This window comes from Lates calcarifer, linkage group LG23 (genome assembly GCF_001640805.2).
Source record: "Lates calcarifer isolate ASB-BC8 linkage group LG23, TLL_Latcal_v3, whole genome shotgun sequence".
Classification (NCBI taxonomy): Eukaryota; Metazoa; Chordata; class Actinopteri; family Centropomidae; genus Lates; species Lates calcarifer.
In genome coordinates this window covers 5,398,350-5,420,877 of record NC_066855.1, presented here as the reverse complement: position 1 = coordinate 5,420,877, position 22,528 = coordinate 5,398,350, and the positions used below count along the sequence as shown (strand labels likewise).

General features: G+C 42.1%; 2 protein-coding genes across 2 annotated transcripts in view; one reads left to right on the top strand and one right to left on the bottom strand.

Annotated features, from left to right (window-relative positions):
- Nucleotides 1–22,528, top strand: part of sdk2b (sidekick cell adhesion molecule 2b) — a 232,106-nt gene that overhangs the window by 187,297 nt on the left and 22,281 nt on the right. The window contains 25 exon segments of the mRNA XM_051066526.1: nt 65–259; nt 1,761–1,877; nt 2,181–2,348; nt 2,809–2,911; nt 5,592–5,768; nt 6,836–6,972; nt 7,719–7,866; nt 9,001–9,141; nt 9,850–10,031; nt 10,636–10,751; nt 11,901–12,096; nt 12,517–12,615; nt 13,896–14,087; nt 15,922–16,043; nt 16,271–16,351; nt 16,353–16,381; nt 17,216–17,366; nt 17,528–17,765; nt 18,505–18,620; nt 18,829–19,018; nt 19,324–19,422; nt 20,040–20,234; nt 20,956–21,122; nt 21,124–21,158; nt 21,604–21,707. Coding sequence (XP_050922483.1) covers nt 65–259; nt 1,761–1,877; nt 2,181–2,348; nt 2,809–2,911; nt 5,592–5,768; nt 6,836–6,972; nt 7,719–7,866; nt 9,001–9,141; nt 9,850–10,031; nt 10,636–10,751; nt 11,901–12,096; nt 12,517–12,615; nt 13,896–14,087; nt 15,922–16,043; nt 16,271–16,351; nt 16,353–16,381; nt 17,216–17,366; nt 17,528–17,765; nt 18,505–18,620; nt 18,829–19,018; nt 19,324–19,422; nt 20,040–20,234; nt 20,956–21,122; nt 21,124–21,158; nt 21,604–21,707 — 3,498 coding nt within the window.
- Nucleotides 1–22,528, bottom strand: part of rpl38 (ribosomal protein L38) — a 379,694-nt gene that overhangs the window by 354,234 nt on the left and 2,932 nt on the right. The window lies entirely within an intron of this gene.

Sequence of the window (22,528 nt, the reverse complement as noted above, 5' to 3'; positions counted from 1 at the left end):
TGTAAGTGATTTTATACTAAGTATGACTGCTGTCAGTAACCTCACCCTCACCCACCCTCTGCAGGAGTGCCCCAGCCAGACATCGTGTGGTACAAAGATGCCTTGCCTATCGACCCAGTGAAGACGCCCCGGTACAGGGTGCTGGTGGGAGGCAGCCTGCAGGTCAACGGCCTCCTTCCTGACGACACTGGGATGTTCCAGTGCTTCGCCAGAAATTTGGCAGGAGAAGTTCAGACCAATACATACTTGGCTGTTACCAGTGAGTCTTCCTGGAGCTCATCAGTACATGATTTTCCACAGATAATTACTGCTTTTAAAGTACAATGTGTTTTGTTCAAACTCAGCATTAACTTTTTTTTTATTTTAACAGCAAAGTATTAAAACCTTACACAGATATCTCAAGCACCTTGTCAGGAAAAGGTGTAATTGTTTTACAAAAATATTCGACTGAGAAGAAAGGAGAGGAGTGGTGGCAATTTAGTGTTTTAAACAGACTTCAGTGGACTTCCTCTGCTTATTTAACCACTAGAGGATAACATGTAAGAATTCATAAAAATCTGCAGTTCTTTTGGTCAAGCAAGAGTGGGACTCAGAGCTAATGAGTAGATATCAAGCAGCACAAATTTAGTGAACATATCTTGTTGAAAATGTGTGCAGCTGTCTTTCTGTTACATAATGTCAGTTTGATGTGACAGAAAAAAATTCCATCACATCTATTATTTAGTTTTTCAGAAATATATGAAATGTATTTGCATTCTCAGTGGGGAGAACTATGTTATAAAACTCTGACCTTTCTTATATAAATTGACAATTAGGCCTACACTGATAAAGTTCACTACAAAAAAGACTCAACATTAATATGGAGTTTGCTGCCACACTTTAATCACCTAAATGACTGTGAATTTGTACTTGTGTCTTTTTCTAAGCATGTGTCTCTACTGGAATGTGAAAATCACTGGTAATTTTGCTCTTGCTGTGCATCTATTTGACAAGTTTCTGACATCTAATTTTCTTCACTTTGTCTCAGTTGCCGCTGCCTTCACTCTGCACATAATCAGAATTCATGATATTCTCTCTCGCTATCGCTCTCCCCTTCCATCTCTCTCTCTCTCTCTCTCTCTCCTCTCTCTCTCTCTCTCCCTCCTCCCTCTCTCTCTCTCTCTTTCTCCCCCTGACACTGTCTCCTCTTCTTCTCTACCCCTCCTCCCAGATCTCATCTTATCATCTCCCCTTTTTCGTGAACACATTAATGTCCCCACTTTTCCCTCTGTCCTACTGCCCTCTGTCCTGAGATCAGTACTGCTCCTATAACAAACTCCCTCCCTTCTTCTTTCCTCTGGGGAGTGATACAGTTTTCTGTCATCCTATAAAAGCTTTGATTTATTGCATATCACAGATAGGGATTTTACTTATCTACATATTGCCTTCTCTTTCTGTCTGTGCTTCTCCCTCAGTCATTTTCCTTCCTCCTCTCCTTCCTCCTCTCCCTATATGCACTATCTCTGTGGGTGCAAAAAATAGACCAGCAGCAGACAGTTATGGCACCGAAGTGAAGGCTGTGTCAATCCGTAAAGAATTAGTGGGACAAAGCATCGACTAAACACTGAGATGCAGCGGGCTGTCGCGCACAAGAAATACGTTTGAAGTGGGGTTATGCCACAGACAGTTCTTCTCTCACCTCTATAACCCTCTTACCTTCTCTCGTAACTGTACTGAGCTCTCTCTTTATTCTGTGTGTGTGTGTGTTTGTGTCTCATCAGGCATTGCCCCCAATATCACAGCCGGACCCTCCGACAGCACAGTGATTGACGGCATGTCAGTCATCCTGCACTGCGAGACCTCTGGTGCTCCGAGACCGGCTATCACCTGGCAGAAAGGTCTCTGTTACACACATGCACACCTAGGGATTATGATGCCTGTTATCTATTACACATGGGACTATAGTTTGCCGTGGCTTAACAAATAAAGCCTGATTGGATTCCTTTCCCAGGATTTACTCTGCGCCAGGCTTTTCATGTTTGCATCCCAATAGCAGATCAAGGAAACAGTGTCCTTGTTTTTCCTCACAATCCTCCTTCCTCTCTCTTTTTGTCCCTAAGTACCTCATTTTTTTTTCTCCTTCCTACATTCTGTGTCCCTTTTTTCTCTACTTATGTATCTCCTTCGTCTGTTTACTTAAGGTGAGCGCGTGTTGGCCAGCGGTTCAGTCCAGCTGCCCAGGTTCACCCTGCTGGAGTCAGGCAGCCTTCTCATCTCCCCCTCACACATCTCAGATGCTGGGACCTACACTTGCATGGCAAGCAACTCCAGGGGCATCGATGAGGCATCCGCTGACCTCGTGGTCTGGGGTGAGTGAGCAGGGATTAGACGGGCAAGGCTTTTCACAATCTTTTACAAATGCACGCTTTATGTGCTGAAAATGCCCAAGCAATCCTTCACATTCATTCAAAAACAGGAGCGCAACAGCAGCAGAGTTTCACTGAGAGGCATGTCTGTTCAGCAGAGGTTGGGAAATAAGGTTGCGCCGCATAATAATAAGTCCTTCAGATACAAAAGCATTCTACTATGTAACTTTGGAGTCATCACTGGGGTGTTTTGTTGCAAGAAGCCATCAATGAACAAAATACAAAACAGCAGCATGTCATTTCAGCTGAGATGAGTTTTCTAAAAGTCGTTCGTCATGTTTTTTTTTCTTGTATTGTTCCTCTCAGGAAGAAGATTTTGTAGGCTGTTTTCTCTCTCCCTTGTTTTCCTCATCTCCCTCTTTCTCTCTCTCTCTCCTTCTCTGTCTTCCTTTTGTCACCACAGCTCGCACCCGGATTACCACCCCACCACAGGACCAGAGCGTTATCAAAGGAACCAAAGCCATTATGACCTGTGGAGTCACACATGACCCCAGTGTAACTGTCAGGTAAGGATACATTCACAAACACAGAAGTATTAAGTAAGGTACGTTTATTTACGTAGCAGTATTTACACTGTGCAGCACTTTGTTAGAATGTATGATATAAAGTGCTTCACAGTAGTAGACTAACGCAGTAAAGTCTAGACATGTAATAGAGGAGAGAAAAAAGAAACAAAGGGAAGTTTGAACAGCTTGATATCGAACTGCTTTTTAGAGGATAAGGATGGTGTTATTCTATATTTTTCTCCTGCCAATAAATGAAAAAAACAAAACCAACAGCATGTTAATCCATCTCTCAGTAGTTTTTCATTTTTAACAAAGCAATTCCCTGAAACACCTGGACACTGTAGTTTTTAGCAAATATTAGTCAAGCAAGTGCAAATAGTGCATTTGTTGGGGGCCATTGACTATTTAGGGCAGCAGGACGGTGTATATGAGACTGACTCACCACCCAGTGTGTCTAAATGATTCTGTTTCTTGTTTTTTTTTTGATCATTCTTGGATAACAATGAAGCTCTATAGCACGGGGGAATAAGCTTTCTCAGGCTTTGGCTGCACAGAGAAAACGTGTTACCAGGACACATCCATTTGTTTGTTTTGATCTCTTCATTGGGTTTTTTGATAATAATAAAAAATCTCGTATATTGCTCATCCCGTAAAGGTATCCACCGTGGCTACAAATCAAAAGTCTCAGGGAGATTTACTAATGTGCTGGAGTACCTGACCATGGAGACAAATCTTAAGCTGAATACTGGAATTTTGATACTGTTTCAAGGAAAAGAACCTGGGTTGAATCTTATTCTGCTTCTTCTTTGCTGGCAGCTATCTTCTGGTTCTTCCACAGGAATATTAATGGGTTCCAACAAATGCACATAAACACATGCACAGAAGTACTCAAAACGCTGCCACAGAAAGCTGACATGTTTTGTACAAAAGCAAACACCTACACATGTTAAGCATGTTTGTCGACCACCGATGTGCACCTGCATCATTACAAAAGTGTATCTCACACACCTCCAGCTTATAACTGCAGTCCAAACCAGAGCAACACCACACACAAGCATCACAACAGACATCTCACTGAACTTTAAGCTTGTAGCCGACATCAGTAGCGATCAATAGACCATTCTGTGCCTTTCTACTCAAAAGAGAAGGCTACATCTGAAGCTACGTTTGAGCTGTGCAGTTCTGATGAGTGTGAATCCGGCGTTTGATATGCAGCCGTCAGCCGCTATGAAATGCATGCAGGGCAGCTCTGATGGCGAGTTTGAAGAGACAGAGGAGAAGAGAGATGAAATACCTCACTAATAACGTATTCCTCTCTGACTGTGCTGTAACAAAAGACAATACAAACCTCAGTTTATTCATTGCTTTGTCAAAAGGAATTAACCTAGCATCTAAAGCTGACAAGCAAGTGTACATCATAGTTCACATTCCAGCAGCTGGTGACTAAATGATGTAAGCAAGGTTTTGGAAATCTGGGATACACCACTTTTGGATGGGTGTGGATATTTACTTGAAAAATAAATTATATTAATGATATTCTGAATGACTGAATAACATTTCAGAATGTCTTTTCATGCATATTACATACAGCAAAATGTTAACACAGCCACTGAGTCTGTATTAGATACGCAGAAGCAACCAGGTGCTGGTTATGCTCATCTGGAGATGTTATTCATGTTAATCAGTTCTTTTTGGTTATCTTTTGATTTAGTCTCACTTTTAGCATGAATAAAAAAGAGTATTCCTGCCCACCCATGCTGTGCTGCCCATAAATTAACCTTTCAGCAAAAAGCATAATTGTAACAACTTGTTATCCTTCTGACTGGGCAGTTGATACAAATACAGGAGGCTCCTAGTGCTCCCTGAAAATGTATTAGACACTGTTCAAGCCTGAGTTTACAGTGAGGTCGGTTTAAAAATGAGTGGTACCCTAAGATCAGGCAGTTAACGAGCCTTGACTTTATTATCAGTAATTTATAGCGTTTGCATTCACTGACCCAAAATTAAACTGGGAGACTTATCCTATCTGTATTAAAAACGTTTAAAGGTACATCCAGGCTGCGAGGTGAATTTTCACCTTGCAGCGTTTGCGCAAATCCTCATTTCATGCTGCCTAGAGCAAATCTGTGTCTTTCATATTGCCTTACATTTTACAGTTGACTTTATATGTGGTTGGGACACTTTTAAAGCAGTATTTGTAAAAAAAAAAATAAAAAAAATATCAGTATTTGTCAGCCTGAATCTTATTCTCACATTTCTGTTGATTACATCTGTTGACCATGATAACATCCTTCACATTATCTCTGTTGTAGTCATTTGGAAAATGGAGATGTTGGCAAGAATAATATTGACTTTTCTGTAGGTCAGAGTCAAAGATGAGTGTTTGAGAAGATTTATATTAAATTGAGAATTTTCAGAAAACTGTAGGAGGCTTGCATTGTTTGCCTTGTATGAATGTGCTCTTGCCTGAGTACTCATTTCCCAAATCGCTACAGTGTAAGTGGTGAGTAGTGTTATATTGTGACTAACAGCCAAAAATGTGTAAATTACACCAATACTGACAAATAACTATAATTTCTCTTTAAAAAGCGGCTATTTTGTGCAACTAAACTTTGTGTGTGTTTGAATGGTACTGTTGAAGGAATGAAGATGCCGACTGACTGATGACTTTGTGTTCCAGGCATGTCTGGGAGAAAGAGGGAACAGTTATCAACGTTCAATCCATTCCTCGCATGCGACTGGATGCAGATGGCACCCTCCACATCTCCCAAACCTGGTCAGGCGACATAGGCACGTACACGTGCAGAGTCACCTCCGTTGGTGGAAACGACTCCCGGAGCGCACACCTCCGTGTCAGGTAACCCCCCGCTGCGTTCATGGCTCTCTGGCCCTTCTATTTTCTTCTTTCCCCTTTTCTCTCACACTCTATTCTCTCCAATATTCTCCACTGGAAAGACACAGGAAGGAACATGCTCTTTGAAGCGAGACAGTGTGTACGTGGGCATACACATACATGTGCACACTCACGGACATACAAGAGCCAGACACACCTGCGCGCTTCCCACCGCCAACATTTCACTGCCATTCTGCCTGTTCTTATTGACACCTCTGACTCATTTCCACTTAAATGACGCCTGTTCTTCCTCACCTTCCCTGTCCTCATTCTCACCCGACACACTTCCAGCCCCAGGGGACCCCCTTCTCCACTCTGTATGTGTGATACTACACACAGATGCAAACACACACACACAGACACAACATTCATACAAACACTTCAGTATTGTCTTTTTCATCTCAAATCTGCTCTCTCTCCAAAACTTTGCCTGGTACTGTTGTACTCTGGCACACAGTGAGTCACTGAGGCAAGGGTAAATTGAATATGAATGAGATATCTAACTTTCTGTTTGCCAAAGTGACTGACTGACTGATTGTTTTTGTCTTTCTTTGTCCCCCTATCGGCCATCTTGTTGGCTGGCTGCCTTTTGACTGAGTTACTGTCTGTATTCATTCATCGCTATAAGGTTTATCTATCAATCTGTCTGTGCTTATCTGAATTTATGGCCTGAATGAATTAATGATCCCCAGCTTTGGCCTCATTTATTCATGTCGTTGTCTGTGCATTTTCTTCCTATCTGTCTCCTTATGCCTTTCAATCCGTTTCCCCCCTCTGGTGATATCTATCTCGTTTTGTTTGCCCGTGTGTCCATCTTGACAAGTAACCATCTTTGCTGTCTTGTCTCCCCACATTTCATCACCTGTCTAACAGATCTCTCTGTTATAAAACATTCAACTTTACTTCAGATTTCACACAAGAGACGTTCAGAGAAGAACGGAATGCTCGGTAACTCTCTGGCCCTGCACAGGGTTTGCTGTGATAGGAGAGATTCTTTTATTTAGCAAAGTTGTCCCACTGTTCCCCTGCAGGCAGCTGCCCCATGCCCCAGAGAACCCTACAGCCATGCTGAGCACATCTGAAAAAAGAGCCATCGACCTGGCCTGGGCCAAGCCTTTTGATGGCAACAGTCCCCTCATACGGTACATCCTGGAGGTTTCTGAGAACAGTAAGTCCAGTAATATCCCGTCTTTTAAAGTCATGCATTCATCTATTGCATCCTTCTCTGTCTTCCCTACCTTCACTGTGTCAGTTTCCACAACTTTAAATCTATAAATTATTTACAATTAGTTGGGTTTGGGGGAGAGGGAACTTGGCTCATGGGATCAGTGTTGCAGCAATGAGTGAAAAAGACGTTAAATGTTGCTTGTTTCAATTTTTTTCTCCATGCAGCCAGAGGCCTATGATGGCAGTGTTTTTTCCCAAAACGCTGAAGTGAAAAGCAAATATCGGCAAACCACTTGAAAAAGAATTTAAAAGCATGATCAATAGGACTAATTAAGAATGTCCGATCATTGCTTTTAATCTTAAATTGGAAATGTAAGCTGTGCTACAGTCTATGCCTTTACGGCTCTACAAGTAACAAGTATGTTCAACTTAAATAGCGTTGCAAAAATGTGCTGGGCTTATAATCTGCAGCATGTTGTGCTCTTACTATTCTGTTCCCTTGCTTCTTTTTTTCTCAGCATGACTTAGTGTTTTTTAATGAATATGAATTTTAAAATGTGACCCACCATGACAAAATAATTGCAGGCATGAAAGTGAAAATCTCCTCTGAATATCACTAGAAATGTGAGACTCCTTCCTGACAAAAATGTCAACATTTTAAGGGATGTTAAGAACGTTTAGCATAGGAATGAACAATATGCATGCACATGTGGAACAAGGTGTTAAATTTAATTTTCTTTGTTCCAGACGCCCCATGGGCCATCCTGCTGGCCAATATTGAGCCAGAGTCCACAGCAGTGACGGTCAATGGCTTGATCCCGGCACGCTCCTATCAGTTCCGCCTCTGTGCCGTTAATGATGTGGGGAAGGGGCAGTTCAGCAAGGAGACAGAGCGGTGAGCTAAAGACAGAAATCACACAGTGACGTCATAGAATTCACCATCCATATTTATTTATCTATTCCTATTCCACATCAACACTACATAAACAAAATATAGGTCTGCCTTTGTGGCGAGGTCTTTATGCTTTTCTTTTCCCAGGATGCATGTTATTGAAAAATACTACTTTTTCAGTGTGGGAAAGCAAGATTTTTATCTATTTTTGTTTCAAATTAACCAAAACATTCCTCTGTGCTAGTATATTTCTTTAGCACATTATTTAACTTGCAATACTAGTGAGAAATGTTAGAGTTGTCCAAAAAATAAGACCTGGAACAGAACCTTGCAGTTGTTAGAAAATTGTACATTGTGCTCATGAAATCCGTTTCCTAGACAACCAGTTTGACTGATCCCTTCAGTCAAGAGTCAGTGAAGAGGGATATACATGTAAGCCTACCAAAGCTAGGATACACACACAAACATGCACAATCACATGTAAACACACGTTCACACACACACACACATAGACACAAACACACAAACACCCGCTCACTCCCACATCCTGAAAGCCACAGGAAGGATTTAGGTTTGAGGCAAGATCACGTTTGGCCTCTCTGCAGCCTCGCGCAACTTCAAGCATTCCTTCCACACACCCCGGCCCTCCTCCTCCCTCCACCAGTCTGTTCCGCTGCCTCATGCTGCCAGCTCCCTAGCCAGAGGAGAGCCACAGGGGGGCCTGGCACAGAACATGGTGTGATGCCATTTGGTACTAAGTCGCCGCCACTGATCTCTTTCCCAGCTCTCATATGCATCTTCTCCCCAGGGAACTCTTAACTATAGTGTTAGGTGGCTAAATAGCTCAGGCATCCTATGGCTTTCTCTGATGTGGTATTGAGGACGGGCATTACACATATTTTGGGGAAAAGGAATGGCAAAAAGGAATGGTCAGGGCTTTTAACAAAAGAATTGAAATAGTGAGAATCATTGGGGAAAAAAAGGGTTTGTAATACCTTTAAACTGATATACCCTTTGAGCTGTCTGTTACATTATTTTAAAGCTCTGTGATTTTCAGAAATGATTCTACTTCTCACTGCCGTCTGTCTTCATATCTGTGTGTTTATGCATGTGTGTCTATGTGTGTGTGTTCTACAGTGTCTCTCTTCCAGAGGAGTCCCCCAGTGCTCCTCCTCAGAATGTCATTGCAAGTGGTCGGACCAACCAGTCCATCATGATCCAGTGGCAGCCTCCTCCGGAAAGCCACCAGAACGGCATCCTCAGGGGGTACACCATCCGGTAAGACCCCCGTTCAGCCACACCTCCGCTGACACCAGTCCATTTCTCACTTTTTATGGTAGAGACATTTGTATTTGTACTTTCCATATGAACAAATATAAACAAGCTGAACAAATACAAAGAAACTGTGAAATAATATCCTAATGTTATTATACGGTGCATGCACACCCACATATACTATCAAACCCGCTCACCCAAATCTTAGTCCATTATGTTAAAATGAAAGGCTCCTGGAATTAAATCACAAGAACCCCTTCACTGTCACTTAACACCACTGCATTCAAAAATGTAGTTTGAGAGAAAACTTAAATTTAATGACTGGTTTGACTTCAAGAACTTTAATGACTCTAATAGACAGAGTCAGCAATATGCCAAGCTGACTGTAAATCATGTAAACATGTAATTAGTTTGGTTTTCTGCTAGTCTTTTTATTCATTACATCCAAATGAAGCAGCAGGTGTTTTCCAGACATTAAGTCAGTGCTGTCAGTGGTTTTTGATTGAGTATTTGCTGGTGCTTTGTCTCCCCCTAGCAGGGGGTCTAGTGTACTGCAGGTCTTGGCACACACACAGACAAGTACTGTAATGTACTCTCTTTGTCAGTAGAACATCTAAACTGACAAATTCAGGCTACAGCTAGAACACAGCAAACACATCAACCTTTATCCACAACAGGTTTCTATTGGCTTTTTATGTTTGTGTATCTCAGGTACCGCCTCACTGGGTTGCCTGTGGACTACCAAATCAAGAACATTTCCAGCCCAGATGTGACCAACCTGCTGCTGGAGGACCTCATTATCTGGACTAACTATGAGATTGAGGTGGCTGCCTACAACGGGGCAGGTTTAGGCGTTTTTAGCCACAAGGTCACTGAGTGGACCCTGCAGGGAGGTGAGCACTCGTATCAGTGTTATTGATCAAAAGCTGATATGCTGACTGCTTTCTTCCTTCATTATTGAATGTGTCATTTTCAATGAGTCTGCATTTATATGTGTTAATTAATTAAGCTTCTCTTGAAAGCATGATGAATATTCAACAATATTTATTTTCAATAAGGCTGGTAAGCAATATCCTGCAAATGCAGCAACAGTCTTCGAGTAAGCATCCAGTTTTATGTGTCTTTGACTGAAATCTTCTGCTAAAAAGCTAGTGCGGGCTGTTGTCCAACTGCATTACCTTTAACTCTTTTTTGTGAGGACCACACAAAGGTGTGACATTCCCCTAAAATCCATACGCAGCTCACACAGTCACAAACAAAGCCACAGAGAGCCCTGGTATTAGGTGTGGGTGTCATCAGAAAGAGAGTGATGGCAGTAGCTGCCCTGACCTGTGCAGCAGCGATCAATACTGACATCAAAATAGATGCAGGCAGACGTCTACCAGTCAACTGAACCGTGCTCTCACACCTTTTTTTGCCTTTCCACTTCTTCTTTACTCCCCCCCCCCCTTTCTTCCCCTCTCTCGCCCTATTTCTTCCTCTCCTTGTTCATCCCAGTGCCCACCATCGCCCCCAGCAACGTACAGGCCGAGGCGGTCAACTCGACAACTATCCGTTTCACGTGGACAGCCCCTAACCCTCAGTTCATCAACGGCATCAACCAGGGCTACAAGGTTAGTGGCTGCCGCGGTGCCATCATCACCAGCCATCACTTCCATTGACTGGACTGTCAGAGCTGAACTTGTAGAATCACATACCCTGTGCAGCAAGAGAGAGAGAAAAGCCAAGGGGCAAAAGATATTTGGTGCCACTGTGAACGATGGACTTAGTTCTCCCATTTGTCAGTCGGAGGTCATTCTCTCTTTATCTTTGCAATCATTTTTCATATGTTTTATTGTGAAGCCGTGTGCACGTAATGATCAATGTCTTCATTATTTTGTCACGGGCACTTGAATGTAGTCCATCTCTCTGTCTCTTGTGTATACTTCACTGAAACAAATGTAGCCCACAGGGAATCATGAAGCCTCATCCATAGGGTAGCACTATTTTTCTTTTGACTCAATTGAGACTTAATTATGTCATTGAGGTTTTTTCTCTCTCTTTTTGTCTATCTGTTCAATGGTGCTTCACAGGCTTCACTCAGCGTGGTGGAACGGTCACTGTACAAACCCAGTCTGAATTTTAAATACCACCTTTTTTTTCCAGGGGGAGACTTAAACAGCAGTGAGAAAATGGGAAAAACAGAGAGAGTGAAAGGTGATAGAAACTGAGGCAAAGGAAGAATTTCAGGGAGAGATGGAGTGAAAAGAGAGAGTGTGGCAGACAGTCAAGCATCTATCTGTCTGACATCCTCTTGCCAACTCTCTACTTCCCTGGAAACTCCCCACTCACCAAAAAAAAAAAAAAAAAAAACAATAGACATGCCATTGGGACTCATTACCTAAGCACCTAATTGGTCAATCCAGGTCCCATTTGTATATGCTATATGGTCTGCAGTCAACATGCATAATAGGATGTGATCATGCCTCTCTTGAGCCTTAACTCTCTCTCCCTCTCCCAGCCTGTCTTAGTGGAGCTATTCAGCCATTTCCTCCCAGTCAAAACCTCTTCAGGGCATCTTTCTAATTTTATCTGGGAGAGCTATGATGCCAAATAACTCCTCAGAGTGGCTCGGGACTACCAGAGAGAGACAGTATTGTTAGTTTTGTGAGAATAAATGTGTGAAAATCACTACTGAAAAAAAAATGATTAGCTGCTTTATTTCTGACTGTCTGGGTAATTTTCTTCACAGTTACTTTTTACTCCTTGTTTGTGTGTTTTAGTTGCTGGCCTGGGAGCCTGGCAAAGAAGAGCAGGTTACTATGGTAACCGTGCGACCGAACTTCCAGGACAGCATCCATGTGGGATATGTGACAGGCCTGAAGAAGTTCACTGAGTATTACACCTCTGTGCTGTGTTTCACTACACCCGGAGACGGCCCCCGCAGCCCGCCCAAAGCATTAAGGACACATGAGGACAGTAAGTGACTTTTCTTCCATAGTTTTCTCTCTTGTGTGGTGGCAAGGGGACACAAGCATCACACAGTAACACATCCTTTGGGCAAGATCTATTATTCATGCAGAACAAAATTGCAGAGAAGTGCTAATGAATGAGTATACTCTGCATCCAGCCAGGATTATCGTAATTGGGACTTAGTTCCCTTAGAGATTATTGGATAAGATTCAAAAATTCCTAATTTTCCTCAACTTGTCATCTGACAGTTTTCAGCAATTACCTTGTTTCACTGATTTTGTTATAAACACATTTAAAATGCAAATGCTGTCACCAGTTTGGGGCTAAGTCCAATATCCCAGCTGATCGGCAGTGAGCTCCAACTTTATGTAAAGTGGATCATTTGCCCATCGGCCTTGCTCATTATTCTTATTTGTCCCCATCCAGCCCCCGGTGCTGTGGGTCACCTGAGTTTCACCGAAATCCTGGACACCTCACTCAAAGTCAGCTGGAGTGAGCCTGGAGAGAAGAATGGAGTTCTCACAGGTACATTCACTTCACTCCCAAAATATACTTGTGACAAGGCAAGAAAGGGTAAGAATTAGCAGTTTGTCCAAGGTGGTATTTTACAGAACTTTGTTGAAAGGGACCAGTCGTACAAGGGAGCGCCAAGGTGGAGCTGAGACTGGAAGAATTTGTTGTACTCATTTAGTGAGGACATGTAGCTCTTAAGTTGTGGGTACACTTAGGACATCTTTTTAAATATTCTATTTGGGTCATGCAGATACTACTACCAAGGTCACATGAGCTTGTAAGACACCAAATATACCAGTACAGCTGTGAGTCAAGTTCTGCACAATACTTCTGCAATAAAAAAGCTCCTTTCCTACAATATAACCCAAGTCTTTATAATCATAGAGGAAGCAAGCAGAGATGAAGGGCATTTTACTGAAAATGTATAGCTCTTAAATCATCACAGTGTAAGTCTCATACTAATTACATAACAAATCACTTCAGGGATTCCATTGAAGCTGTCAGTAATGGTAGTGTACCTGAACATAACTGTGCATGCTGGATCTTTGGCTTGTGGATAAATTTAGCTTTTGGGTTTGTGTCATATATCAACTCTTTCTTTATACATAAGGAACAATGTGTACTGAGTGTCATAAATATCACACTGTAACCTGTTTTGAAAAATAAATGAAGTAAATTAGTCAAGTCATCTTAATAGATATTTCGTGTCACCAGTCCAGGGATGTACACTTATAATTAATCGTTCTATTGAGCCAATGTTACATCTATCCCAGTTTACATAATGCTCTCATTTCATTCTGTACAAACTTCGAGTAAAGAAAAAAATGCCCAGCAGTGACATTAATATTCAAATGTTTACCAAGGTTGAGATTTAGCAGCATATTGTAAAGTGTTTTTCCAAAACATTTTAATGTGCTGTACATTCCCAGAAGACAAACTCTCTGACATGCCATGTGAAATTATTGATTTGGCAAGAAATGGTACCTAATGCCTTATGCAATCACATGAAAAGAGCTGCTGGCCAAGGAGCAAATTGCATTAACTTTGAGAGGGTGAGCATATGTGTGTGTGTGGATGGAGGAGAGTGGGCGGAGGATGTGTGTGCAGGGAGGTATAATCACAGACTGATTTAATTTGCTATATTCAATTTTTGATGGAGTTTATTTAATTTTTCTGTTAGCTTGCCCCTTAGCATGCAAGCTGAGAGTCGCTATTGTAGTAAAACTGCTGTTGGATTTTCCCTGGGAGGATTCTCTTTCTGTCACTGTTAACCCACATCTGCTGCTCTTCAGGTTATCGCATTTCATGGGAAGAATACAACCGAACAAACACCAGAGTCACCCACTACCTGCCAAATGTCACCCTAGAGTACAGGGTCACCGGACTCACTGCTCTCACCACCTACACCATTGAAGTGGCAGCTATGACCTCCAAGGGCCAGGGCCAGCTGTCCTCCTCCACCATCTCCTCTGGAGTCCCACCAGGTCAGTAACCAAACAATCAGGATGGATACTTAAGGGTCACTACAGCCTTTCAGCAGCTCTTTCCAGACACAATGTCTCTCAGTTATTCTGTCAGTATACCACACACTTGACCTTACTGTCAACACTTTTCATTATTATCCACCGAAAGAGGTGCTTTAGAGATTTAGAATTGCACTTCCATGAAGTTGTGTGACTTGACATCAAAGCAACAGAAATCAATATCCCTTTTAGTTCCCATTTTGGGTCAAACTCCAAAAACACTGGATCCTATGTTTCCCACCTTATTAATGCCCTAATTTAATCTCCACATTTCAAGTTTGTAGCGCAAGCTTTCTGTTACAATCTTTAAGTATCAAGTCCCAAGCTAAAATAACCCAGATGACATCACCAGGGTTAATTTTTCAATATCCGGGAACCTTTATAAACCCCCCAACCCCACTACCAACACCACCCCGTTCTGCATATTTACTGTTACACACTGAACTTGATGAACGTACTCTGTGTTGTCTGGTGCCAGATGCAATGAAATCAGATGCCAGTCACCTCATCTGGGACAGAGCTCAAAAAAAAAAAAAAAAAAAAAAAAAAAAAACAGTACACATATCAGGCCCACATCCACCAAATAACAGCCCCAAGCATTAAGGACAATTACAGTGTTAAATGATTTCATATTTGCAAAATTGTGTAATAGAAACATGGTGCCCATTTCAGTTACTAGAGCAGCATTCAGAGCCCGGGCATCTGTGAAACCTGTGAAATGACAGACTGTTAATTTGAGAGCAGGCTTCAGAGCAGCAGTTAAAGTCCCCAGAATAGTAATTAATCCCATTGTATGTATGTAAAGAAAACGCCTATGTGAGTGCAACTGTACCGTAACGATCCAGCGAAAAGCCACCTCAATAATCAGTCATGCAAATAGTTTAGAGGTGGTAATTTTACTAGAATGTGTATAATCTGCATTTCATTAGGTTTGAATACACCTGCATTTAAGCAATCTTCGGAAAAATTGCATAGCATGCCCATGGGAGTGATTATATCTTTTTAATATTAGGCCTCTGTCCACACTCCAACATGCCTTGGTTTGACGTTAATACCTTCAGCTAGGATTTATGTAAACTATATTGTGCTTTGGAATGAGGATATGTTATGGTAGGTTTAATGTTTATCTCAAGGGAAGCATTATGGAAAAAAAAAAAAGACAGTGGAGAATGAATTATTAAACTCAGTGGCACTTTCTCATACATACCTGCCTATACACAGAGAAACACAAAAACATCCCAACACACACACACAAGCCCACAATGATATTCATACACACAAAATTGCCCTCCTGCTGTTCTTTGAATTCACCATTTTCAGATTTGTTTCTCCCCCAGGATTTCCAGAGAACAATCCGTTCTCATTGTTTACTCGGCTCAAGTGTAAACAGTAGGATATCAGATTGAGTCATATCTCCAGATAACTGCAGTGTAATTGACATTCATGGCATTGTCTCCGCCTATGTTCTGTGTGTAAGCACCTTTTTCCCAATCTAATCTGCTTTTGCTGTCTTAGCTGAAGTTGGGAGCACAAGGGAGAGAGAATCAAGTGAGAACGCTAGGGAATTCATCTGTGTGCAGTATCTGTACGGCCACAAGAGGGCGCTGTAGTAGATGGATTTTTCCCCTAGTAAAGCCCACAAACCAAAACCACTTTGTGTGAAAGGCAGCAAGACAAAATAAACTTGTGTGTCAGCTATTTGTTTTCCTCTGTCATTTTTCTCTCTCTCTCTCTCTCTCTCTCTCTCTCTCTCTCTCTCTCTCTCTCTCTCTCTCACCTCCCTGCTTCTCCACAGAGCTTCCTGGCCCTCCTACCAACATGGCAATTTCCAACATCGGCCCACGCTCTGTCACCTTGCAGTTCAAACCTGGTTATGATGGCAAGACTTCCATTTCCCGCTGGCAGGTGGAGGCGCAGGTGAGACAGATTTAATCCAGAGCTGAAGTCCCATTTTTCTTAATCGTGTGATATTGCTTTTGGAGTCATCTTCCTCATTATGGATTGATTCAAGATACTGAAACAAATAAGATCTCAAGATTGAACAGAGATCTCATCGACTCCTTTATAGAGAGAGTTTTGCATTGCTTGCACTTTTACTCATTGTCAAATCTATTTGTAATGCTTTTTGTTTGTCTTGGTCGCAGGTGGGTGTAGTAGGAGAAACTGAGGACTGGGTGATGGTCCACCAGGTGTCCAACGAACCTGAAGCTCGCTCTTTAGAAGTAGCCTGGTCTCAACCCATACACCTTCTACAGGTAGCATACTGGGAACTGCATCTGTTTCCCCATGTCTGCCTTCATTAATCTTTAATAAGCATCTCAGTGCAACAAAGACAAAGAAACAAAGCTGTAAAATGAGACCAGACTCAGCCTAGATGTCTAATTTTCATCATACATAAAACACATGCAGATTCAAGCTGCTCCATTAGGGGTGAACCTGCTCATGATTTTTCCAGTGTATTCTTAGGCAATGCTAGATAACATGGAAATTAAGCTTGTACAGATTGTGACAAACAACAGATAAGGTGTATGTGCTCCTCAGTATCTTAGCTAATTTCAGCATATCCCAGGAGCTTATCTTGCTCTGCTTTCCTTTGATTTGGATACAAGCTTGTTTTGGTTAGTGTGATTTTAAAATTATTTTACAGTGTGCACATGATCTTTATCTCAGTGCAGCCTGCTTGTTTTCCATGATCACATTCAATAAACCCAAATAACATTTCACAGAGCCAATCCCTAAAGACCCACAACAGTTATAGTTCTCATCATTCCAGCATCAGTGCTGCCTCTTTACATTTCAGTGGAGTTAAATGCTCACATTGAATGTTTCTTTTGCTGTTGTTTTTTTGCATATTCAGGCTGTAATGCACATAAGCTCTCCACTCAGCACATTCTTACTGTATTCATATTCGGTGCTGTGATCTCAGTTCAAATGCAATAAGCCTCACGTAAGAGGATACACACTGCAAGTGTTGCGATAATGCTGGGAGTTCATTTTGAGTTGCCAGATTCTGAGCTGTGATTTCAGTTCATATTAAACCATCCGTTTGCAGAAGCTGCATTATAATAATGTTTGACTCCAAACACCAGGTTCCGTATGCGTCAGGTGAACATAGTGGGCACCAGTCCACCCAGCCAGCCCTCCAGAAGGATCCAGACCCTACCGGCTCCTCCTGACATGGCCCCAGCCAACGTCACCCTGCGCACCGCTAGCGAGACCAGCCTCTGGTTACGATGGATGGTAAATAGGAATCTGTTTCTCCTTTGCATATCACCTCTGAATTATACATCACATTTCTTAATCATGATGCTACATTATAATAACCTAATCCAATGAATATGGCTTATTTTGACCCACTTTTTCTTCTCTTCTTATCTTCTCTCTGTTGTTCATCTGCCTAGCCTTTGCCTGAATGGGAATACAATGGGAATGCAGAGCAGGTGGGCTACAGAGTCCAGTACTCTCGCGCTGGCTCACAGGGCAGGGCGCTGACCCACGTCATTGCCGATCGTCTGGAGAGAGAGTTTACCATCGAGGACCTGGAGGAGTGGACGGAGTACGAGGTCAGGGTCCAGGCTGTTAATGGCATTGGGATGGGACCCTGGAGCCAGCCGGTCAGAGGCAGGACCAGGGAGTCTGGTAAGTTAGTACATGATTAGCATTACAAAGACATGGCATGGTTTGCTTAATTACTCAGAGGCACTTTTGTTTTTTGCTGCCAATTGTCCAATTATTGTCAAGAAACACCTATGAAATTACAGTTTATTATAACCAAAGTGTTTGTTTTCTATCTAAAACCAGGGCTTTTAGAAGTAACAAACACACAGTTACAGTTTATACAGTTTATACTGCCATATGTTAAATTTGTGTGTGAGCAGACGGTTTCCTACTCAAATGCCCTGCTAAAGTCTTTCTAGCTGCCCACTTCTATTGAGACAGTTCTTTTCCCTCCTCACCAGACGTTGGGTAGTCAAGAATGGAAGGAGTGAAAGAAGGAGTCTGAGGAAATTGAGAACACATGGACGTGAATGTGGAATTCCTGTGCTCTTTTTTTCCACTCACTCCAGCAAATTCTTAGGAATCAGCGCATTATGACTCAGGGATGAGTGCCAAGGACGAGAAAAGGCCTATTCTTTAGTCATTTCTCAGCAGCCCTGTAGGCTATACCAGGATATCAGACACTATGTGCTAACACAAACACAAATGATATAACCATAGAGGATCACTCAAACTGCCTCTCTGTTGTACTCCACACTACATCCACATGCAAATGCACATACACAGAGGGAGTGTGGTAAATTCATTTTCCACAATATATGGAAAACAATGGACTATTCAGGCATAATGTTTTCGCATCTCTGCTCCTTTTGTTTTCCAGTCCCCTCCTGTGGACCCACCAACGTGTCTGCCTTCGCCACTACCTCGAGCAGTATCCTGGTGCGCTGGTTTGAAGTTCCTGAACCAGACAGAAATGGTCTAATTTTGGGCTACAAGGTCTGTTTTTGTTTTTGATGTTTTATAGTCCTTCACTGTTTATTTAGTGAGCAGTCAAAGACATCTAATTCATTTTAAGAAATGTCAGCAATTTTTAGGCAGTATACAAAGCAGCAGGATGGCAGTGTGTGAGTCCATTTCTCCTACTTAATTTCCAAATTCACCTCTCCTTAATATCTCTTCATCTTCTATCTTCTCATTGGATCAGGTGGTGTACAAAGAGAAGGACTCTGACAGTGCAGTCCACTTCTGGACAGTGGAGGGGAATGCCACCCATAGTGTCCAGCTGACTGGTCTGGGGAAATACGTCCTCTACGAGATCCAGGTTCTGGCTTTCACACGGATTGGAGATGGACGGCCCAGCTCTCCACACATCCTGGAGAGGACTTTGGATGATGGTAAGGTGTAGCACTGAAATGGCATTATTATTATGGCAAAATATGAATACTCTTGACAGCAGAGGAACATCAGTCATTTCCCCTGTGAATTTACATGACAGAAAAAGTCAGTCTATGCTTTCTTTTTGTATCCAAGAACCTTAATAAGTGCTTTGCTTAGAAAAACTCATTGTATTTCCTTCACCTTAAATGTTGAAAAGGTAAGAGGAGGATATATCTTTAGTTTGATGTGATTTTGGGTTACCATATTGGCAGTATGAAATCTCGAGTAACTTCTAAATGTTATGTCTTTTGCTTTCCTGCAGTGCCAGGACCACCGGTGGGTATCCTGTTCCCTGAAGTGCGGACCACCTCAGTCCGGCTTATTTGGCAGTCTCCCTCACAGCCCAATGGCATTATACTTGGTTAGTAAATATCCAAGGTCCTTTCCATTTCCTGCTCAGTTTTAATCACTGAAATTTTCAATCTAGAAAATCTAGAATCTAGTCTAAAAATACTGTGGTACAGTATGTGGTGTCACAGTGTAAGTAAATAACCCTGAATCTGCCAAATTCTGCACACTTAAGCTACTTTATTTAGATTTAATGGAACAAGGCCTGCAGGTGTCGTTGCTGATGACTTTTTTTTTTTTTTTTCCAACTTGATAGGCTATTACTTGGGGGAAATCAAATCTTGTTATTTTCCGGTATTGCTGTAAAGGGAGTTGGATTCTCTTGTTAGCTAATAGGGGATTTCCTTGTGAGCGTTTGATTCATAATACATCTGTCAGATAATTTATTTCAAACTGCATAATATGACAGACCCACACAGCCACATGCAGGAGCAGATGCTAATGGAACAATTTCAGAAGAGACAAAGCTGCTTGTTGCACAGTTTGCTCTTCCTCATATTGTTAGGAAAGCCAACGCAAACAACAAATGCTTCAAATACCTAAAATACATCTTTCAGCCCAGATTGAATTTCTCATCGAGCTCCTCATGACGCCTTCCAATAAGACTGTTTGTCCCCAACTTTTCTGCAGCCTACCAGATCACGTACCACCTCAACTCCACCAATAGCAACACAGCCACAGTGGACGTGCTGAGCCCCAGCGCTCGCCAGTACACAGTGACCAACCTCAAGCCGGAGTCCATCTATGTGTTCCGCATCACAGCACAGACAAGGAAGGGCTGGGGCGAAGCTGCCGAAGCACTGGTGGTCACCACAGAGAAAAGAGGTAAACATAACTTCAACTGAACGTGTTGTGTATCTTAATATATTTACATTTAAATAACAGATTAGAGAACTGGATGTGTGGTACAATTTCAGTGACCACATAAGAAGAAATCATTATCCCCAATGATGTTTTGAAGAGTGAAGTGGTATTTTCAAGCATAACAGTAACATCATTTGTACTTCACTAGCAAACAGGAAACACAGTTACAGTTGTATACACAAAGCAGACGCAGGTGTGTGATCTCCATAATGACACAACTTGTAGGGAGCTGTGCTTAGCCTTCATTGCACTAAGTTCATTTCCACTTAACAGTCCAGTAAGCAGATGTGTTTTCTAAAGCAGTGTTTGTGCCCTTTGGGTGTTTATCGGAAGCACTCTGATGCAGTTGTGAGAATTAATCAGTCCATCTGCTTCCCTCAAGGCACGTTGCAGATTGTTTACACTGCAACTTTCATTTCTCGGCTACTTTTCATTCACCAGAATTACATTTTTTTTCCTTTGTCTGTGTAACATTTCCCATGCAAATGTGAGCAAGCAGAAAGCAATAAGAAAAAGTGTATTTCTTTCAAAACCATGTATGGGAACTGTTTTTGTCATTTTTGCAAACTTGCCCCTATTCCTCTTTGCAACAGTCATTTACCATTTCTCTCATCCAACTGCTCTCTCAATGTCTCTTTGTCTGTGTCTGTGTGCGCCTCTGTCTGTGTATCTATCCTTCCAGCTCGTCCCCAGCCCACCAGCCGTCCCGTGGTTCCTCAGAAAGACGTTCAGGCCCGCCAGGTTTTGCTGTCGTGGGAGCCAGGCAGTGACGGCCTGTCCCCTGTGCGTTACTACACGGTGCAGCTTAGAGAGCTTCCTGAGAGCAACTGGACAGTCCACTCTGCCTCCTGTCAACCATGAGGCCACCTCCTACATAGTATCCAGGTAGAGACTACTTCTCAGCTAACAGCGCCTGCTTACAGTCAGGGGTTAATTTCCATCCCCTTTATCATAACAAATGTGTTCTCTCAAATGTAATCTTCTCACAGCCCCCACTGCTACATTCACTTAAATATTCCCTCGGCTGTAGTATGATCAGCAAATCAGCAACATCCTTATATGGAATAATGTTTCCAGGGTATTTAAGTCTGGTTTAGAACATAAACAATGTTACAAGTCAGTCAAAAACATTTAGGAAAGGAATTCAGGAAAGAAATGCAGCAATGCAGCAGTCATGTTTTGGTTTGCCTGCTTGTTTGTTCAAAAAGCTTGTGGCTCTCACGGTAAGACTACATTTCTCTTTTGATGTCTGTGGCTTAAAAGGTTTAAGATCCTACTGCCGTAGTTTATCATCAAGATTAATGTGCTTTCCTGTTCTTCCACCCCTAAGGCTGAAGCCCTTTACATCCTACCAGTTCAGAGTGAAAGCCACCAATGACATCGGGGACAGTGAGTACAGCGAGGAAAGTGAGGCGATAACGACTCTACAGGATGGTAAGAGTGACATCATGTGAAAGCACATTTACTCACAGTGTAAATATTTGATGAGTAGATTGTCTTGATCTTAAAGGAACAGTTCAGCATTTTGGGAAATATGCATACTCACTTAAATGGTTGGAGTTACATCCGAAGATTGATTCTACTATGTCCAAGACATGAGGCTACGACCAGCAGCTGATTAGCTTAGCATAAAGACTGTAAAAAGGTGGAAACACCTAGCTTGGCTCTGTCAGAGGGCAACAAAATTCATCTACTAGCACCTAAAGAGCTCACTTGTATCAGTTGTTTAGTCAGACCAGGTGTAAAAATGACATGTTATGGAGAGTTATGTGCAGAACTATATCCTGGTGTGTGCAGTGACTTCCTGTGGTTCCCTGGCAAACTTACGGTGGCATCTAAGGAAGTCTCATAGAAGAAGAAATAGTCTCACACATACTGTAACAGTGAATTAGCATGTTTCCCAAAATGTCTAACTATTCCTTTAAAAGTTTAAGGTTCTGTACTGTATGTTTAACATGGTAATGTCTTAAATATACTGTATGCACATATGCATAATACTAATGTAAAAAAAAGACAAAAGTATGGGATTTTTCTCAAAGAAAAGAGTTGAATGTGTGTATGAATCAGCCTATTGTGATACAGACATGACTGGCAAAGGCAGCAGGTGATCTCATGTGCGCACCATCTGCAGTTACCATGAGACAAGAAGGCAGCATTAAAACCTTGGCAAAGTTAGCCCAGTATTGCTTTAACCAACTAAAGAAATGTTTGCTCCACTGATCTTTCCAGCTGCTATTTTTGACTCATCTGTCAGC